Source organism: Piliocolobus tephrosceles, chromosome 4, assembly GCF_002776525.5.
Source record: "Piliocolobus tephrosceles isolate RC106 chromosome 4, ASM277652v3, whole genome shotgun sequence".
Classification (NCBI taxonomy): domain Eukaryota; kingdom Metazoa; phylum Chordata; class Mammalia; order Primates; family Cercopithecidae; genus Piliocolobus; species Piliocolobus tephrosceles.
Genome location: NC_045437.1, coordinates 177,682,917 through 177,703,534, shown reverse-complemented (window position 1 = coordinate 177,703,534; position 20,618 = coordinate 177,682,917). Strand labels below are relative to the sequence as shown.

The window sequence follows — 20,618 nt, the reverse complement described above, 5'->3', positions numbered from 1 at the left end:
GATGCTTATGGAGATGGGGCATAGTAGCCTTTGAAGCATTTCTGGGAGGTTTGGAGCTAGCCTAGCCCTTGAAGAAGGGGAAGAGAGTAGAAGCTAGGGTTCCTCCTACCTCCAACATCTCTCCAGATCTTAGAAAATGACCGTGTCCTGGCCGGGCGCGGTGGCTCAAGCCTGTAATCCCAGCACTTTGGGAGGCCGAGACGGGCGGATCACGAGGTCAGGAGATTGAGACCATCCTGGCTAACACGGTGAAACCCCGTTTCTACTACAAAATACAAAAAAAAAAAACTAGCCGGGCGAGGTGGCGGGCGCCTGTAGTCCCAGCTACTCAGGAGGCTGAGGCAGGAGAATGGCGTAAACCCAGGAGGCGGAGCTTGCAGTGAGCTGAGATCCAGCTACTGCACTCCAGCCTGGGCGACAGAGCGAGACTCCGTCTCAAAAAAAAAAAAAAAGAAAAGAAAATGACCGTGTCCTGAAGGTGCCATCCCCTGAAGGCCCAGCTCCCTTCCAGCCACTCCCTGGTCCACCATGAGAGCCCAAGCCATGCAGGCGGGTGTAGGTGTCTCTTCCCTGCACTGCCTCCTATGTTTGTTCACCACATGAGACATCAGCATCTCAACCACCTGCAGGGGAGCCCCCGGAAAGCCAGGCAGGGAAGGGGAGAAGTGGGCCCTTATTCAACAGAGGAAGCAGTTCCTGCTCTCATCTCACCTTGCTCCCCCCACAAAAGAATGAAAATCTTCCTGGCCTTTGGAAGTTTGCCTAGAGCTTGGATGCAAGGTTGCACTGGGCATACGGGCAGAGCTCATGGTGGCCTCTCCTTTGCCTTATTGGTGACTAGAAAGGACCACCAGACCTCCCCTCCCTGGTCATTCCTGCAGCCTCTGGTCATCTTCCAGTTTTGAGATGGGGCATGAAGGAGATGATTCCTAGGACCTAGAGATGGTCTCAGTGGGTCACTGGCACATGTCTCTCATACCCTCAGTGAGCACCACCATCTCATCCTGGTCGGGGCACGCCCGGAAGTGCAACGAGACAGCCAAGTCCTATTGCGTCAATGGAGGCGTCTGCTACTACATTGAGGGCATCAACCAGCTCTCCTGCAAGTAAGTGACCAGTAGGGGTGGGCTTGGGGGCAAGAGCAGGGTAGGAGATGCTGGGTCAGAAGTGGAGGGCTCTAGTAAAAGAGGGTTCCAAGCCACTGACAAGAGGTCCCCAAGGGGTGTAGACAGGAAGCTTTGCCCTACTTCCTAGCCCTTTCCTGGAGTATAAGGAGATATAAGCTCTAAGGGGCACAGGGGCTTGTGCAGTCCCCATTTCCCAGGCCCCTACCCACCCCATCTCCTGATGTTTACCCTTTCACCAACACCCTTTAGGGAGATGGGGATGCTAGTCTATGCCCTAGGCACTGCGCAATGGGTTTTTCTCTCTCTCTCTGTCTCTCTTTCTCTCTCTCTCTGCCTCCCTCAGTCCCTCTTTCTCCCCATCTTTTCCTCCCCATCTCTCAGCAACTCTCCAAACTTTGTTCTTAATGAACGTTTCCCAGGCTGCATCTTCCCCAGTAGCGAGGAGCCTGGTGGGGCCAGGCAGAGCACAGGTTCCAGAGCTCTTTGCTCCTGTAGTCTTGAGGGTAGAAGAGGGGTTCTGCCCAGAACCTAGTACTGACCTCAGGATCTGGCTGCCCTTCTGCCCTACAGGACCCCATTGTACAAAGATGCCCTGGGTGCTGCCTGTGCCCCTTCAGCCCCTAGCCCCCACTCCATGGGATGTGGGGATACCAGCAAGGACACCACTCTAGGTATGATCCAATGGGGGAGGTCAGGGTGGAGGAGAGGCTCAGGCTGGGGCCTCTCAGCCTCCCCAGGGGCCAGAGCCTGCTCACCAACCAGGCAGGGTGGCCCCAGCAGGAACTCCAAGGAGCTCAGAACCACCCACTCCCCATAGCAAACAGGGCAGGTGGGAGAGAGGCTGTCAGGGGGGCTTGTTCAGGCCCAGCCAGATCTTTTGGGCAGCTGGGCCTACAGTGCCCCCTGGACAGATTCTCTGGTGAGTGTGTGAGGAGGGGAGGGGAGCTTGATGAGGGCAGCACAGACTCCGGACAGATCTAGAGGAGAAGTGGGAGGGGGGCCTAGTTAATAACTTCAGTGTTTCAAAGCAGCCCAAGACTAGAGCCCTGGAAAGGTGCTAAAACTGCCCCATTCCCATGGCATCTGGGCAAAGGCCACCAAAACTTTGATGGGGATTCAAAGAGAGATGTTTGACCTTCCGCCAGGCAAGGTCAGACTCAGCACTTCTCAGCTCCCATGCCTCTGATCTCCCGCTCCAGATCCACAGCCCCCTTCCTGGACACACCCTTGCCCGGGAATGTGAGCCTGGTCTGAGGAGGCCAGGACTTTTCAAGACCCCTCCACCTAACAACATGGTAATGAGGGGCCGCACCTCCTTTATGCTCACCTCAGTGCTGGGTGACCCGGCCCGCACTGCCAGGCAGAACCATGGCTCTTGCCCCAGCTGGCCTCCTCACCTGACTTCCTCCCTGGCCCTACCCTGCCCCTGCTGCCACCTCCTTCCCACCCTCCCCGAATCTTAGGGGGAGAGTCCCAATAGCAACAGGCCCTCTAGGGAAGTTCTCAATGCAGACTCAGCCCCTCATCCTTCCCTGCCTCCTGCCTCTAGGAGGCTGCCATGTTAGTATGACAGACCCTAGGGAACATTCTAGCTGTGAAAGTTGATCAGAGTTCTTTGGAACAGATCTACTAGAAATTCATCAGGGTCCTGGAATACCTCACAGGGGTGACCCAGCCCTGTATCCCCCTTTCCTTGTCTCCCGCATCCTCCTCCTCCCTGTGACATATACACTAGGTAGGTCTCTTCTCTTCCCTAGCCCCTTGGACCCCGAACCTTGAAGGGATCCAGCACTGTCACTGAAATCAGCCCTCGTCCAGGCAGGGAAGGTTCTGGCCCCTCAGGACAGGTGCCAGGGCTGAGGAGGGCCATGGGGGCCAGGGCTCCAGTGCTAGAGTTCGGTGTGGGCAAAGGAATGGTGAGATATATGGGCTCCAGGAGGGCCCTGCCAGCAAGGTTGCACCCCTAGGACCTCTGAGTCCTGCCCAGCTAAATCTGAGAGGAGCAGAGGAAAGAGCCTGAGCCATTGTGAAGATGATGCCCTGTTCCCCTCCCCACCAGGGAAGGGAAGCTGCACTGCTTAGAACTTGGTACCCAGAGCCACTACCTCCCCATCTCAGCCTCCCCTGGTTCCAGTCAAGGTTCCTGGAACCAACTTGCCTGACTCCCTTTGTTAGCCCTCGGGGGAGAGGGCATCCCTAGTGGAGATGCGGTCAGAACGGCAGGTCCTCATGGCTGTGCTGGAGAAGGGCGGGGGGGGGGGGGGCAGGGCAGAGCCCAGAGGCCATTCGGGGGGTGGACGAGCTGCGGGGGAAGGGGGGCAGGCCTCTTGGGGTTCCTGATGACACCTGAATGGAATAAAAAGGAAAGAATTTAGGAAACGGAACTCACGTCTTACCATTTGTGCTGTTTGTTTACTTTTTATTTTGATTTTTTTGCATTTCCGCTTAGCTTGGATAATGAAACTACACTGGTCAGTTTCATTCCAGTTTCTATAAAAATCAGTTTTCCTTCCTGGTTTTCTTACACTTGTTGTTGTGTATTGGTTCAGAGCCCTGCAGGGAGTGTTGGAAAGCAGGCACACTCCGTCCCTCCTGTTTTTCTGGAATTCAGTGCCAAAAGAAACAGTGTCACTGATACTGAATTTTGTTTTAAAAAAGACAACGTAGGGGGATTTGAAAATGGGAGTCCAAATCAAGGTGACTGTCCCCTGTCTGGGCCAGACAGGGGCCTCTGTAGTCCCTCTTGCTGCTTTCTCCTCTTCTCTCCGTGTGTTTGTAGAGCACGGTTGGTGCGTGACTCTTGGGGACTGGTTCAGGGGATGATGACAGAACAAGACTCTTTCCAGCCCTGTGCACATACCAGTGGCATGCCTCCCCTTCCCATCAGCTCATCCTCCTCATCCCTCTGCCCCTACCCCGCCCATGTCCGGGTGATTCCCCATCCCACCCCCATCTGCCTGCTCATCCTCGCCACATCTTCACCCGTCTCATGAATTCACAGGCCCTTCACTCCCTCCAGTGCCCGGGGCACACTGCCATCCTTCATCCACCCCCTCCCCCGGGTGAGGGCAGCACACATGGCATTATCCCCAGGCTACCAAAAGGTGAAACTGAAGCCCGGGAGGTGGGGTGGGAAAAGGGGAAGGCAGAGGTCCTGACTTCTCTGTCACCCCAGATGCAGCCCATGGGCTCTCCTCTCTGCCCCTCTCTCACCCTGCTCTTCTCCAGCCCTGGGGACAGACCTTCCCAGAGTCATAGCCGATGACCTGGTGGGAAAGGCTGGGAAGGCTGTTACCTGCTGCTCCTTCTAATCTGTCCTCTGTGCCCCCTGAAAATCAGAGGGTCAATCCCATTTTCAGTGGGAACCACCAACCACCACCCAACCCCCAGTGCTGAGTTCAGACTCCTATCCTGGTTGATAGGCTAATGTACCCCATACTCTCTTACCCTGGTATTAGGTGCAGGTTAGAGAGGCCGTAGGCCCAGCTCGCCCCCAAAGCCTTCTCTAGGGAAGCCCCAGCCTCCTGAATGTGACTCATCCTCAGCAAACAGGACTAAGGAGAAAAATAGGAGTGTCCTGACGGAGCTAGCGCCCCAAAAAACAGCAGTAGCTGTCAGCCTTCCACCACCCCTCACTGTGCCCCTCCCCAGTGCCTTTTGCTTTGTTCAGCCAGTGGGGAGCACATTTTCTCAAGGAAGGAAGGTTAGGACCATAATGTTGTGCAACTCAGCGGCCATGAAAGATGTAAGGATGTAGTCAGCATAGTCCAGGCTGGGTGTGAGATAAGGGCCACAGGGATGTATGGAGTTATCGTTGGTCTCCAAGGGTCTTAGGACAGCAGGCCTGCTTGTCAGCAATGGAAATAAATTTCCCCTTGCCCCTCCTGCCCCTGTACTCCCCCACTCTCTCTCTATCACACACACACACACACACACACACACACACACACACACACACACACACACAGGTTTCCCTGCCTCCAAGAGCTAGGCTGATCTCAGACACTGGACACAGACACATCTATCTCTTTCTTGTTCCTTTGTGGAACCCAAGAGTCATTTTGGCAACTTCCTAGGTCTTCATCCTCCACTCCCAAAGGCACTTACATTTGAAAATCACTTCTACCCCTCTAGTCCCCATCACAAGTGTTCATCAGTTTCCAAGAGCTGAGCCTGGCTGGAGCTTGTTGGGAAGCCTTAGCCACTATCTCCATTTTCCTGATCTGGGATGAATAGGGACAAGGGCCAGGGATCAGAGAAGGATGTGTTGACAAGGGAGCTGATGGCAGTCTCCTCCTCCAAGCCACCCTGTTCAACAAGATGAGCATGCACCCTCTCCCCACCCGTGCCACTTTCCTGACACACTTCCCAGCCCTCCACCACCCCCTGATTAGCCAGGCATAGCTGCACACACACTCCTACCGCTACAGGACAAACATCCTGCCTCCCCTGGGGGAGACGCCATCAAGGCCCAAAGAAACTCTAGCCCTCTGCTCACCCACCACTCCCATTCCCCACTCCTCCAGATTTGAGGTCACGGGATGTTCATGAGTATCTGTCACAACCAATAGCTACCACTTACTGTAAGCCTAAGTGGCTTCCTGACGGTTGCCATATGCTGCAATGCTAAGAAGTAGAGTACACCTGCCTCTTGAGGAAGTTTACATTGATTAATTTTGAACGGTAGCCTATTATTGAGGGGGACACTGGTGATGAACTTAGCTACTTTCCTAAGGAAGAAGATACAGAGGCAATATAGACCCATGTCTGAGTAGGGATGTGGGGAAGGGGTCCAGCCCTGCCTGTAAGCTTCTCCTTAGGTATCTAGCCTTGCTGGGGTTCAGAAGAGAGTACAGGGGTGGGAATGTCCTCCAGAAATCTGCAAGACTTCTGCAAGAAATCTGAGATTCGCTTGAGGAGAGGGGTGGCAGCCAGAAAGCAGAAGAACGTGTACCTTGGGGGTAGGGACAAGGTCAGGGAGATTGAGCGGGTGTTGCTTTAGAGCTGTAAGCAAGGCAAGATCGGAGAATGAGATCCAGGGCAGGGCCAGGCAGTGATGGAGAAACAGGTCATGGGAAAATGGAAGAGTTTCGCAGGCTGGCTGCCGCTAGGACCTTGAGGTGGACCAGGCTTCCAGGGTCCCCCAGTGAGCCTGCTCCAATCCCTTTTGTGGTCCTTGCTACCTGAGGCCAGATTCCCTGCACCTGGTATCAGGAAGGCCCACTTTGGGATGCTGATAATTCCAACTCCTCCCCAACTTCCCATTTCCCTACTAAGCTTTCCCCATGTACATTGCACTGGGGCAGCCTTCTCCAAACCATGTTCCACAAGGGTTCCTCAAAAAACAATATCCATGGTGAAATAGATTTGAAACACAAATAAATTTGAGAACTTACATGGAAAGTTCAGCTGTTTCCTCCTATGAAACTTTCATAGTCTTTCATAGGTGAAGGTACACTGCAACTCTACAGGGCACCCTGAGAATGTATTTCCTACACTGATTTGGCCACAGAACTCTCTTTGAAAGAACAGATAAAATATCCCCTAGGTCACCTTTGTCATAGACATACACAGCAGTCTGGGAACAGCATTCCCAAGTTATTTGAGTTTTCTGGGGGCTGTTTCTTGGAGGAGAAAACCTGCCCAGGGCCCAGGAGAGAATCCTTCAGTCGGTCCTGGGAGGAGTAGCTCCCAAGAACTTGGTGTTCCTTAAGGCTCCCAGATCCCTGCCAGCTGACTGACTGCCTGGCACCAAGAGGCCACAGTTCTTGCTTCATGGGGCAACAGGCAGGTAAGAAGGAAAGTCTCAATGACCAGTAGGACAACTTCCCATCTTCCCTCACCCCACTTACCTAAATCATCCTCCCTCCGACCCACCCCACCTTCCCCACCACCCATGGAGCCACATCTATTAGACAGATTTTTGAGGAGATTTCAGAGCCCTCCACCCAGCCCTGACTCCAGTCCCTTCAGCTACAAGTATGACCCCAAGTGCCTGACTTGGTTTTTCTCATTCATCACTGTGCACTTTGATTTCTAACCTTAGCCTCGCGGATGATGCCAGTTTGTTCTGTGATTTTTCCCCTTTTCCTTCTCCAGATGTCCAAATGGATTCTTCGGACAGAGATGTTTGGAGAAACTGCCTTTGCGATTGTACATGCCAGATCCTAAGCAAAGTATGTTTGAAGATACAAACACAAGTCCCTGCTCCTTAGAAAGCTTCCGGGTGCAGTCCCCCCAATGTAGGGCATAGGGCCAGGGGTGTTGGTTGTTTTGATCTTTGGCTGTTTTGTTTTGTTTCTCTTTTCTTTTTTGTATTTTGGTTTGTTAGTTCTTTTCGTTTTGTTTTGTTTTGCTTTGTTTTCATTTTTGGCCTAATCCTTGGGTTTAAAGTTCAGGGCTGCAGGTAAGGGGCAGAGTGGCAAGGCCAATACAAATGGTAACGGTGGCAAGGAACCCAGCTGGCATTGGCAGGAGCCCGTGCCGGGGTGTTGCAATGCCTGTGTCTTGCTATCCTGGCTCTCTCTTTCTGGTTTTCTTTCTTTTGGTAGGTGTCCTGTGGGATACACCGGGGACAGGTGTCAGCAGTTCGCAATGGTCAACTTCTCCAGTATGTCTCTTTCTTCTATTTCTTCTCTTCCCTGGTGACTGACAGTCTCCCCCTGGGGAGGGATGGGGCCTTGTTTAGCAAGACTACGGGGAAATGCAGAGGGTGTCCTGCGCTCCTTAGAGGAGACAGAAACGCCCCCTGGCACCCCCACCTCCACATGTGGACTGTACCTCCTGGGCACAGGAATGCCAAGTTCTCTCTGAAGCAGCCAGGGCCACACCCAGGCCTCCTCCCGACTTCTGGGGTCAGGCAGCCTGGCCAGAATGGGAGGAAGCACTTGCAGAACCCTCCCCTGCCTCTGAAGGCTGCCTGAGGGTACCGGTGGGGCTGGCAGTGAGTGCGTGCGTGTGTATGCCTATGTGTTTGAGAGAGAAAAAAAGTTCTCAGAAAGCCCATCGTCCAGTCTGGCCAGAGTTTGTTTGTTTGTTTGTTTTGGGGGTTTGGAAATGGGGTAGGGGAAAGGAAGAGGAATTAAGGGAGAGCAGGATCCAGGGCAATGGTTTCCATGAATACCAAAGATATTTATGTGGCTACAGGATGGTGGGAGAGGGGGCAGGGGTTCGTGCTGGAGATGCTAAAAAGTTCAGGAAATGAGGAATTGAGGGGTAACTGGTGACTCCAGCACCTCTGTGGTCTGAATCTTCCCATCTAGGATTTTATTCCCTTCCTTTCTTCAACTTCTGAGGTTGGAGCTTTCGCTTTTGCCAAGAAAAAAAAAAAGAAAAGAAAAGGAAGGAAGAAAGAAAAGTGAGCCCCGAGGCCCAAGGGACCCAGCCATAATTATGGGGTGGGTTTTTTTTTTTTTTTTTTTTTTGGGGGGGGGGGCCTAAGAGCAGTTCCTTCCAGCACCACCAGGTGGGGGTGGAGCAGAATGAAAAGCCTCTGGCCGGCCATCGATTCTGCTTGAGGACCAGGGGTCCGCTGGCTTGCAAGGCCTGTCCCCAGTCACCCATCCCATCCTGCAGAGCAGGCTAGGCCACTGCTTGCCACCACCCCCCGCCCGCCACCTCCTCTTCTCCAGGGAGGACAGCTGGGCCCAAAGAGGAGTTTGGAGCCGAGTGTCCATATGGCACTGGATACTGGGAGGTAGAACTCTGGGAGGTGCTGAAGGTGGGATCCAGGGGACCATGTAGGTAGCCCTTGGAGAAAAGGGGTTTGGGGATTTAGGTCTCAGGGTGGAGAAATGATCCTTCCCAGTCCTCCTCAGACCACAGCACAAAAGGTCAGCAAGTCACTCCCCACCCCAACCCCAAAGGGGCATAGGGACCCCTGGGGGATGGGAGCTGCTTGGCCCAGATGGTCAACTATCTTAATAGAGTGTGAGAGTCCAAGGAGGAAGGGCAGAGCCTGTGGGCAGGACATGTGGCCCAACAGAACTCTCTAGAACGCAGGCTCTGCAATTATTTCAGAGTCATACCCAGCCCTGAGTGCAGGACTGTAGAGCAGGAGGGGCCTCAGGAGAAGGCAGAGCCCAGGCAGAGCTGGGGGCCAGGTGAGAGAGACAGTGGGGCAATATTCCTCTTGGCAGAGAGCGTCCCAGGCTTGTGGGACTGTTCTGGACGGGGAGTCCCAGCCTGTCCTGAATCAGAGCAGCCGAGCCTCCGGAACCCGGGCCGCTATCCAAGGCCTCTCTGCCAGCTGCGCTGCTTCAGCTTTCAGCCTAAATCTGCTAGGAAGGTCAGCAGGGTCCCAGGAGCCCAGAAAAGAGCCTGCAAAGGCAGTCCAGGCCCTTCTGCCTAGTGTGTTCAGTAGCTTGACTGTTACCTTTTCATAAAGGATTTATGCTCTTCAAGCACTTTCCCAGAGAGCACTTCATGTACTGCTCTAGCAGATAATTACTGAACAGGTAGTGTAAAGTGCTGGCTTAAGTGTTCAGGCTTCGGATTCAAAGAGACCTCAGTAAAAATGCCAGCTGCTGAGCTTACTAGCTCTGGGGTCTCTTTAACTTCTCAATTTGTTTTCTCATCTGTAAAATGGGGATGATGACATCGATGCCTGTGGGGTTACTGTGAGGATGAAATGAACTGCGGCATATGAGGGGCTTAGCAGAGAGCCTGCCATTGTGATTGGAGTGCAATTTAGTACCTCTCCCAGCTACAGCTGGTATGGGGGTGGTGGGCAGCATCAGGCCCCTAGAGGCTGACTCCCAGCACATCCTGAGCAAAGTGTCCAACCTTCACACCCTGCCCAGATAGCATCTAGACCAGGTTATCTTTTGCAGAGATCAAGGAAAGAGCCTGTGACTGCAATAGCACATTGAAGCTTCTCTTTCTTCCACAAACAGCCCCTCCGCTCCCCATAGGTCAAAGCTTGTCCATCTTTATGTCCCCATGTAAAAGAGCACACATACTCATGCACACAAGCACAAACGTGTGAGCACGGGCTCATACATCCACACACAATCATGTTATTACACACCTGCACACATGCACAAACCCATGAGCATGTGCTCACACCTGCACGCACCTGTGCAAACACAGGAGCTCATGCTCACATCTGAACACACATCTGCCTCCTTGTCCAGGCACCCTATGACTGTATGTCATGGGACATGTCCAGGATGAAGAATTTGCATATTGTCTGGTAAGCACAGCCCTGTCAGGAGTCCAGCATCAGGTTGCCATGGTTACTGGTCAATATGCAAATTTCTGGTTAATAGGACCTTCCTGTGACTCAGTGGTGCCACTCCACCCTCACTGAGTGGCAGCCAATGAACATAATGAGTGGGAAGGTCTTCTCTTTGCTGGGGCGGACACAGCCATAGGCCCCTCATGTTCCATCCCACGCTTCCCAGTGAGAAAGCTGCCTACCCAGTGACTGGCCAAGCCCTCGGTGACCCCACCAATCATGCCAGCCACCACTCTAAACAATACTGGCCTTTGACTCAAACAGGAGGCCAGCTAGGAGCCCTAGAAGCTGCAGCTGCTACTATTCGGTTCCCAGAGGAGTGACACAGAAGAAAACACTTAAAGAGCTTTGGGAGCCCTGCTCACTTCTCCAGATGGTCATTGTCCTCAGCAATACCCGGCCAGGCCTGCCCAGAAACTCAGTGGGCAGGAAAGCCATCGCTTAGCACCAAGGGACCAAAGGATCTGGCCTCCAGTCTCCCTTCTGCCTCCTAATTTGCTGTGTGACCTTGGGAAAGTGTCCTAGCATCACTGGGCCTCAGCTGCCTCATCTAATACAACAACCTCGTCGGAAAGTGGGGCCCAGACCAGCTCTATGAACCCAATCCTCTTTGCATCCCAGGTGTTGTGGTCAACCTGGGCTATTCTCTTAGGGCAGCAGGGCTAGATATCCAAATAATGTGAGCTTTGCAGCTGCCTGAAGGGTCCCTGGGCCACAGCATTAACTACTCAGTGAGAGGTGCACCAGGGTTCTTTGAGAATTGTCAAGTTTGTGCTGTTCTACTCAGCACGCCTGACCAGCCCTGGGACACCCTGGAAAGGAGTGGACAAACTATACTTAGGGCAACTTTTTCCTGCCTCCAAGCAGTCAGAGTGGGACTGCAAAGAAACCAAAACGTCCAGGTCACTCCCCAACCTGGGATTTAATAGCTGTACAAGAAGGGCTTGTGTCTGGAAGGGCTAGGAGTAATGAATGCTTCATTGGTGTGGTCTCTGCATGGAACTGGGGGGTTGAAGCCCCAGGATCTTCCTCCAGGTTCTTTAGTCAGAGCCATCACAGTCCCTGGCTCGGAGCCACCCTGCTCTCCCGCCCTTTTCCAAATGCAGAACCCTCTGGAATCCCTATCAGGAAGTAGACGAGAGGTCCAGGGATGGATAATGCGTAGGACTTCCTGCAGATTGCCACATGCTCGCCTTCCTCCAAGGCAGATGACAATATCAGACACAGTGTCACACCCTCCCTGGATCTAATGGAGCTGACTATGCACCTGGGGAAGCCAGAGAGTGAGCAGATCCAGGCTAGGAGGAGCGGGGCCCTGCATGCATGCTGAGCTCATGCCTTCCAGGCTTGTTCACATCTTCCTCTAGCTGTGTGCAAGCACTTTGGACAGACAAGGAAACAGGGATTATGGCTTACCCATATCCACATAGTGAATTAGGGATGAAACTGAGACTCCAGCCTGTACACCGATGCTGGCTGCTACGTTAGAATGGTAGGTGAGCTTTTTAAAAACACTGTTGAGATTTCTGGGCTCCCACCTCAGAGCCAGATTTCCTCAGTCTGGACAATTCAGAAGCTCAGCCAGGTTTGCAAACCTCCCGGGATCCTATGCCCCAGCCTGATGCCCACGTAACAGATAAGAGACTGAGACTTAACTAGATTGGTATCACTCAGGGTGGCACAGCAGTAGGTCAGTGCAGAGCTGACCCTTGAGTCAGGGTCCTTTTATTTAACCCTTCAATGATGTGGGGGTCTCCATCCCAGGGTCCTGAAATCACACATTCAAAACACGATCCCACTTCCAAGACTGTCATTTGCCCACCATTTGAGGAGCTCAGACATTCTACAAGTGAACCCACTTGTCTATTCCTGTGAATTGCAGTTTGCTCTTCTCGGTAGTGAAATCAGGCTCAGGCACCATGACTCAGCCCTGTAGGCTTCTAGGGTGTTGGGGTGTCAAGTAGAGAAGTGACCTGCTATCTGGAGCCTCATCCTCTTCCTCTTCCTGCTCCCTCCCACAGACTCTGAGGCTCCCCCCCCCGGGCTCCCAGTAGGTGGACAGGCCAGCTTGGCCTGTGGGGCAGAGCAGGGACATGGGGCAAGTCTAGGGACCTCATGCCTGCACTCTGAACAAAACAAAAAATAGGGCCCCCAACGAGGCAGCTGGGCAAGCTGTCTGCAGGAAGGCTTGAGAGTTGAGAATGCTAAAGGCCTGGCACTGACCGCTGGGAGGAGCAGGGGAACTCCTGAGACCCCACCCCCACTTACCTTTCCTCCCAGGGACATTTGCCAACTGACTTGTGCCTCTGCCTCCCCACCAGGTACTAACCCCACAGCTCATCTCTAAAGAGCCTGCCCTGCCTGCTGTTTCTAACATCTCCTCTCTCTACCCTCCTTGGGGCTCTTAGGGACTGGGTGTCAGGGAAGGAGCTCAGGAGGCTGGGAGGGGACACTACTAACCTGCTTTCACCTCGCAGGCTGGCTGCCCGGTGTCTGAGGAGTCCTGACCAACGTTTCTGTCTCTCTCTCTCTCCCCCTGTCCCTGTCCACCTGTCTCTCTCCCTCCACCCCTCCCTTTCTGACCCTCCTCTCTTCTGCACTGCCAGAGCACCTTGGATTTGAATTAAAGGGTATGAAACCTCTGTGTGTCACTCAGCACCATCTGCGTGGCCCCTCTTCACAGCCTCCGATGCCATGTGTGCTGAATGTTTGGTTTCCTTTCCAAAAAATGGAAAAGGGATGATTCCAAAAATCTCTCCTGGCCCCATCAAGATGTCCTATCATAAACTACGTTGATTTAGCAGGAGACGAAAGAAGCTCATGAACAACAGGGCACTCAGGGGTTCGGACCGTGGCCCTCGGTGTACAGTAGCATCCCTCACATAGGGGAGATCTATTGCTAGGAAGGCTCAGAGGGGAGGGCCCCCTCCTGAGCTGAGTGCAGCCCCACAGGCTGGCTGGACAAGAGACAGGCCCCACGTGTGAACATGGCCCCTTGAAGGGCTGGTGTCCAGGAACCACAGAAGCCTGGTTTCGAGAGTTGTGCAGAGAGGCATCCCTTTCCATTTGACTTTAGTCTTCTTTCCTTTCCCCATTTCCATGTCCATTGCTTTTCATCCTGCACCAGGCCAGCAGCTGATAACTCTATTTGCCTCCGTCCCTTCCCTGTGTCTGTCTGCCCGGCTTTGCCATCTGCTTGAGGCTGTCATTCCCTCCATGATGTGACCCCACATTGGCAAGACCAGCCAGGGTCTGGGTTGGGCTGGCCTCTAGGACCTGCCCCTTGTCTCTCAGCTCAGAATCTTAAATGTGTCCTCCTGCCACCTGCTCCTACCACCCTCTGGCCCCTGGAAGACTCCTTGGGCTAGAAGGGACTTGAAGGGGTTAGTGTTTCTGGCTCTCTGGCTTTGTGCCGGGAGGCTCATCCATAGTCTCAAGTGTCCAGGCATATGACAACAGGAGAGAGGCAGGGGCTCAGAAGGTGGGGGCTGCGGTGGTGTGGGATCTCAGACATAGTACAGAGCCTACCATTATGGAAAGGCTGCTCTTGTAGCTGATTTGGGGAGGCCTCCTAGCACCACCACCTATCCTCTGTCAGCTGTTCTCAGTAGAAGATAGACTGCGAAGTGTGTGTGTAAGAGTGCATCCGTTTATGGCAACTGGCTGTGATGGGGTGGTGGGAGAGGCATTGAGTCTATGTGGGGTCTGTGATGGTGGCAGGGTGCACAGGGGTGAATCTGCAGGTACGTGTGTGTTGTTGAGAGTATATACCTTGGGAGGTTTTTCAGGGCAGGACGGCAGCAGGTGGAGGGGCTGTAGAATGCCTTTGTGTCAAGGGTTGAACACTGTGCAGGTGGAACTGTGAGTGCATGGAGATGAGTATGAGTGTGCACATACGTCAGTGTCTATAAGGCTGGTCTGTATATTCACCCACTCACCAATGCAACAAACATCTATGGAACAGAATTTACCTGACACACAGTCCCTGCCCTCCTGGGCTCACATTCACAGGTGACAAGCAAACAGGAAAGACATCAGGTGGTGTTCAGTGATGCACAGAAAATAAAATGAGGTAATGGGATAGTGCCTGGCTGGAGTGGGGTGCTAGTGTAGCTAAGTGGTCAGGGAAGTCTTATCTGAGGAGGTGACATCTGTTTTAAGACCTGATGAAAAGTGGCCAACCTTGCAAACAACCAGGGGGGAGTCCTGCAGAGGGCGGCACAGCAGGTATAGTGATTGTGTGGTTGGAGTGGGCTTGCCTTGTTCAGTGGATGGAGAGACTTCCAGCAGCTCTGAAGCACAGTGAACACAGGGAGAGGACCACAGATGAGATCCAAAAAGAAGGCTGGGACCAAGCAGCCGGGGGCCTCAGAGGCCATGGTAAGGCTTTGGGTTGCATTCGAGTCTCAGTGGGAAACCGTCTTGAGTTTCTAAACAGGGGAGTAAAATGATCTGCTTTATGGCTGTAAATAAATGTAGCTTTGGATGGACAATAGCCTGGGCTGGGGGCAGGGTGGGGAGGAGTGGAAGCAGAAACACCCGTCAGAAGGTGACCATCTCCAGGTGAGAGGTGACACCATCCTGGACTAAGTTGGAAGCAATGGAAATGGTAAGGCTCAATCAGACCCAGGATCTACTTGGGAAGAGGAGCTGCGAGGACTTGCAGCTGGATCTGGCATCAGGGTAGGTGGGAAGAAAGGGAGTAATCAAGAATGAGCCCAAGGTGTGGGCCCTGAGCAACAGGAAAAGTGATGCTGCACCCATGAGCTGGGAAGAGTTGAAGAAGAGTTTGGAAAGAGGGTAAGGAAGCAGGGCTTCTGTTTGGTCATGACCCTTGGATGCATGAGTCTGGAGCCCAACATGGCCCAAGCAGGATGCAACTGATTAAATACCCGCAGAGAAAAGGACATGAATAGCAAGCAGAAAGGGAACACAGATGACTCCAATAGGAAAAATGCTCAACCTCACTCATGAGTGAAATGGAAATAAAAACTACACTGAGACAGCACAGTTCACCCCCTGGACTGGCAAACTCAACAAGTCTGATAACAGCATGGAGCGAGGGGAACCAGTCCTGTCATCCATGTCTGATGGGACAGAGGCTGCCAATGGGTGCAGACTCAATGGAGGGCCATCTGGCACAATCAGACTTCAGGGAGCAGTCAGGGCAGGACATATAAATTTGAGAGTCTGCAAACAGATGGTATTTAAAGTCTGAGTCTGAGTTAAATCACTAAGGGAGAGAGGGCAGGTGCAGGAAAGAAAAACCTGAGCCCAGGCCCTTCTACCTTCCCAGCTAGTAGAAGAGAAGAAAGCATGGCTAAGACAGAGACAGGTCAGCCAGTGAAGTAGGAGGGAGACAACCATTCCAAAGCCCAGGGGGTGTGGGCCCTAGAAGGAGGGGATCAGCTGGGAAGGAAGCAAGTGACCTCAGGACTTGGTGGCCTGGAAGTTGTTGGTGCCTGTGACCAGAGTGGTCTCAGAGGAGTGATGGAGACACATGCCTGACTGTGAGGCAGGTGAATGGGGCGTGAGAGCTAGAGCCAGGGCTGTGGGCACAGAGCCAAGAGATGGGGACCTAGGGTGGAGGTCTGGTTGTTTACAACTCGATCTGACTGTGTGTCAGTGGGCATGGCCGTGTGTATGCACCTGTGGCCGGAGTGTGTGTTAACTCTTGTGTGTGTGCATATGTTTGTGCAGGTGTGTGTGTGTGAGTGAAGGGGTCTGTCTGTGAATCAGATAGGCATAGTAAGAAATATCTGTGTGTCTGGAGGGTTTGTAGCCCTGGGTGTTTCCTGGTGTGTACACCTTTGCCGCAGGATATGCTGCAAGCCCAAGAGGTTAGCGACATTTCTCAGGGCTCCACCAAGGCATTGAGGTCCAGCCTCCACTTCCTCCCGAGCTGGGAGGAGGGCACAGTGTGGAGGGACCAGCCAGCAGGTGTGGTGTGCAGGGGTGGGGTCTCTGGGCTGTAGCCTTGACTATAGCTAGCGCTGTCACCTTTTACTTTTTCTTCCTCCTGGTTTTCTCTGTTTTAGAAGGATGGGGGTTGCCCCAGTAGCAGCAGAGGGTAAAGAGGACAGTTGGCCTTTGGGAGGGCTTTGAGGCCCAGCCTAGCTCAGCTCCTCAGCACACCAGTACTTTCCTAGATGCTAGGGGTCCATGGTGCCACTGGCGGGCTTCTCACAAGCAGAGACAGGCCTGGTGTGGGCCAGGGCCACACCCTGACCAGGCTGCAGGGGTAAACAAAGGCATTCCCATGATCACTACCGTGAAAAACAACTCCTCTTGGCCCACCAAGGTTCTTTGCAGCTACCAGGCCTTTGTGGAGCACGGCAGGGTTGCCTGCCAGACTGGGCTGTCCTCCCCTGCTCTACAGCCTCGGGAGCTTTGCCTCCACTCCATCCCTTCCCATTCCCCTGCATTTTCCACTCACGTGCTCTGGGCAGGCATGGGGCTTGGGGAGGGGAACTCAGGGGGAGTTGTGTGTGACCAGATCCATGGGTGGGTGGGAGCTGTGGGGGAGTGGAAGGCAAAAGAGAGCGTGCAGGAGGGAAGGAACTGGCTGGGGAGAGAAGGAATGGAAAGGAGCTGGGCAGGACCTGAGCTGGGGAGAGCCTATGGCTTTGGGGGCAAAGGAGTCTCTGTACCACTATCCCCACGGGGTCTGCCTCCTGCCCCACCCCTCACATCCCCCCTACCTCTACAGAAGCCGAAGAGCTGTACCAGAAGAGGGTGCTGACTATCACGGGCATCTGCGTGGCTCTGCTGGTCGTGGGCATCGTCTGTGTGGTGGCCTACTGCAAGACCAAGTGAGTGTCAGGCACTCGGGCTGGGGACAGGCCAAGCCAAGGGATGGGCCTCCAAGAATGTTTGTGAAGGAGGCTCTCCTCCCCGACTCCACTGGAGGCCTCTACACCCTCCTAGGCCCCAAATACCCCTCAGGGGCCTCCGTAGCTGGGTAGGTGTGGGGCCAAAGAAGTAGAGGCAGAGGGTTGGGGAGACAGGCCCCAGGGCACTGACGAAGAATGGTCACAAGCACAGGCTTTGGAAGAAGACAAATCTGGGTTCAAATCCAGCTCTGCTATTTCCCATGTAACCTTGAGCAAATTGATGGTTCCTCATGGGAATGATCCTGGTTTGTACCTCAAAGGACACTGTGAGGACCTGAGCAGGAGCGTGCAGCTGACCCCACAGGCTCCTGGAGCAGGCGCCCTGCCAAGTGGGCAGGCACTGGGTAGTGTTGTGGAGGAGCGCAGAGAGGACAGCTGCATTCTCAAAGAAAGACAGATGCCTCAAAGCACTGCCTGACCCCACCTTGGGAGCAATCGACACAAGAGGACAGAGAAGGCAGGGTTGGGCCCCCTCTGGGCAGAGGAGAGGTAGGGGCAGAACCTTGGGGCAAGGAGAATAAGGGAACAGAGAGGGAGCCGGGCAGTCCAAGCTAAAAGACAGCACAGATGAGGGTCAGCTGTACTCCCGGAGCATGAGCAGCCCAGACTAGCTGGAGCAAAGGGCCAGGGATGGGAAAAAAGAGGGCATGAGTCTAAAAGGATAGCTGGGACCCAGATGGCACCATAGGGCCTTGGATGCCGAGCTAGGGAGCCTGGATTTATCCAACAAAGGCACATCTATAGCCTTTGTTGGGTAAACCCAAACTCCCTAGCTCGGCATCCAAGGCCCTATAACCTTCTGATGTGCTGAAAGATGACAGGTTTGTAACAACTGTTCATATCTGGAAAGCAAGGGTCTGGACTGGACAGAGCTAACATTCTGGGGACTGAACCCCTGGTGTGGACTCATGCTGCCCCATCTGTGGCATCTGAAGTCCTGCTGGCCTTGTCTTGAATGAATCCAGGACCAGAAAGTCTGGAGGAAGGTGAGGAGGGAGTTGGGGTCCAGTGAGCCCAGAGGAGACTGGGCCCAAGAGGGAAAACTGAGTCCAAGAATTGGAGAAAAAGCAAGCCGCCTGTCCTGCCCCCAATGCATTTACTCACTTCTTCAACAAACATTCATTCAGTGCCTGCTGGACACCAGGCCCTGCCTCAGGCATATGGCCGGTGCTCTGAGCAAGTGGTCCAGTGTCATGGGACACCTTTTAGAGGCACCTAACCTTGGCTGGGGAGCAGGAAGGGTTTCTCTGAGGAAATAGCATTTAGGCCAGGGCCTGAGAGGTAAACAAGAGTTAGCATGTGAAGAGGAGAGATATTCCAGGTGAATGGCCTGGCATGCGCAAAGGCCAGGAGGCCAGAGAGGGCAGGGTATAGTGGGGGATCAGAAACAAGCTCACCACAGAGGCAGCTAGCTGGGGTGCTGGGTGGGCAGCGAGAGACAGGGCTGGGAGAGAATCAGGACACTAAGGCCCAATAAAGGGGTTTTATTTTCATTTTTGCAGGTACTTAGTAGGTGTATATGTTTATAGGGTACATGAGATATTTTGAAACAGGCATGCAATGCATAATAATCATATCATATATTCTATTCATCCCCCCAAGAATTTATCCTTTGTGACCTTGAGCAAACTGATGGGTCCTCATGGACCTTTGTGTTACAAGCAATCCGGTTATACTCTTTTAAATGTACAATTAAATTATTATTGACTATAGTCACCCCATATGCTATCGAATACTAGGTCTTTTTCCTTCTTTCTAACTAGTTTTTGTACCCATGAACCATCCCCACCTCCCTCCCAACCGCCCACTTCCCTTCCCAACCTCTGGTAACCATCCTCCTACTCTCTATCTCCATGAGTTCACAATGAAGGGTCTTAAACAGGGGAGGGACATGATTAGATTTAATATCAAATAAATCGAGCATTTAATATGTGCCAATCTGAAGTAGTCCCGCAGGCCCTGACTCGCTAGCCACAGCACCCGTTTTATTTTCTTCATGACACTTGATTGAAAATATCTAGTTCATTTCTTTGTTTATGTGTTAACCATCTGCTCCCTCTACTGGCCTGCAAGTTTCAGGAGGGTGGATTCCCTATCTACCTATCTATCTTCTCTGCTTCAGAACAGTGTCTGGCACAGTGACAACTCAATAAATACCAAATGAATGAATGAGGGGGAGAGCGAGGGAGTCAGCACTGTGCTTGAATATTTCATATACTTTTAATCATCAATAGTCTTTGGAACGGATAAATGATCATCCTGTCTTACAGATGAGGAAAGTGAAACGTGGAGAGCTTAAGTAACTTGCCCGGGGTTGCATAGCTAGAAAGGAGCGACGTTCTACTCTGTGGGCAGAGCCAAAGCTCACTGCCACGACGCTCAGGTCCTGTTGGATTCAGGTGGTGGTGATGCTGCAGGGCAGCTTGAGTACAGGGGAGAGCAGTAGCCATGGCCACCCTGGGCAGAGGGAAAAGCTGTTTCCCTAGAGAGATAGCTAGGGAAGCTCATCATTGGCGAGTGGGGGGAATGCCAGTGTCACCTTCCCTTCCCTTGTGCAGAAAACAGCGGAAGCAGATGCACAACCACCTCCGGCAGAACATGTGCCCGGCCCACCAGAACCGGAGCTTGGCCAATGGGCCCAGCCACCCCCGGCTGGACCCAGAGGAGATCCAGATGGCAGATGTGAGTGGCTTTCCTGAGCCCCCTTCTGAGCCCTCAGTGGACAGCCAGCCTTCTCATGCCCCTGCAAGGATGGGCCAGGGCAGCAGCCAGCCTGTCCCATGGCCAGCCTTGCCTGCTAGGCACTGCCTCATCAGGATGGCTGGCCTTGCTTTGCTCACTTCCATAAGGAAGGGGTGGGGGTTGATTTGCTGGAGCCATCACTGCCCCAACATCAAGTCACTGTCACCCAGTGGGTCTCCCCAACCAGGAGCTCAGTCAGTGCTCATCACTTCCCTGTCCCCAACAAGAAAAGAGTTGATTTGGTCCCCAGTCACTAACTCTCACCCAACTCTGTCTGTTCCAGTATATTTCCAAGAACGTGCCAGCCACAGACCATGTCATCAGGAGAGAAACTGAGACCACCTTCTCTGGGAGCCACTCCTGTTCTCCTTCTCACCACTGCTCCACAGCCACGCCCACCTCCAGCCACAGGTAGGCACCACCAAGGCCCATGGAAACCTGTGGACTCAAAAAATTCATCGGGCGCAAAGTGCGCACTTACTCCGACATCCAGAGCTATTCAATACCCTCCCCTGAGTTTGCCACAGGAATCACAGCACACCTCAGCCTCCTCTCCAGAATTGCAGAGGCCAATCCACACAGCACAAAGGCTCAGACAGCTCAAAAATAACACGGCTG

General features: G+C 53.3%; 1 protein-coding gene across 5 annotated transcripts in view; it reads left to right on the top strand.

Annotated features, from left to right (window-relative positions):
* LOC113224859 (pro-neuregulin-2, membrane-bound isoform) overlaps positions 1–20,618 on the top strand; it is a 196,416-nt gene that overhangs the window by 171,415 nt on the left and 4,383 nt on the right. Inside the window, exons 4-9 of one of the 5 annotated variants that reach the window (XM_026454476.2) lie at positions 986–1,106; positions 7,679–7,737; positions 12,972–12,995; positions 17,075–17,177; positions 19,817–19,940; positions 20,284–20,411. In XM_026454476.2, the coding sequence (XP_026310261.1) occupies positions 986–1,106; positions 7,679–7,737; positions 12,972–12,995; positions 17,075–17,177; positions 19,817–19,940; positions 20,284–20,411 (559 nt within the window). Of the gene's footprint in view, positions 1–985; positions 1,107–7,226; positions 7,304–7,678; positions 7,738–12,971; positions 12,996–17,074; positions 17,178–19,816; positions 19,941–20,283; positions 20,412–20,618 lie in introns of all 5 variants that reach the window. The other 4 variants (XM_026454475.2, XM_026454474.2, XM_026454477.2 and 1 more) reach the window with 4 other exon arrangements.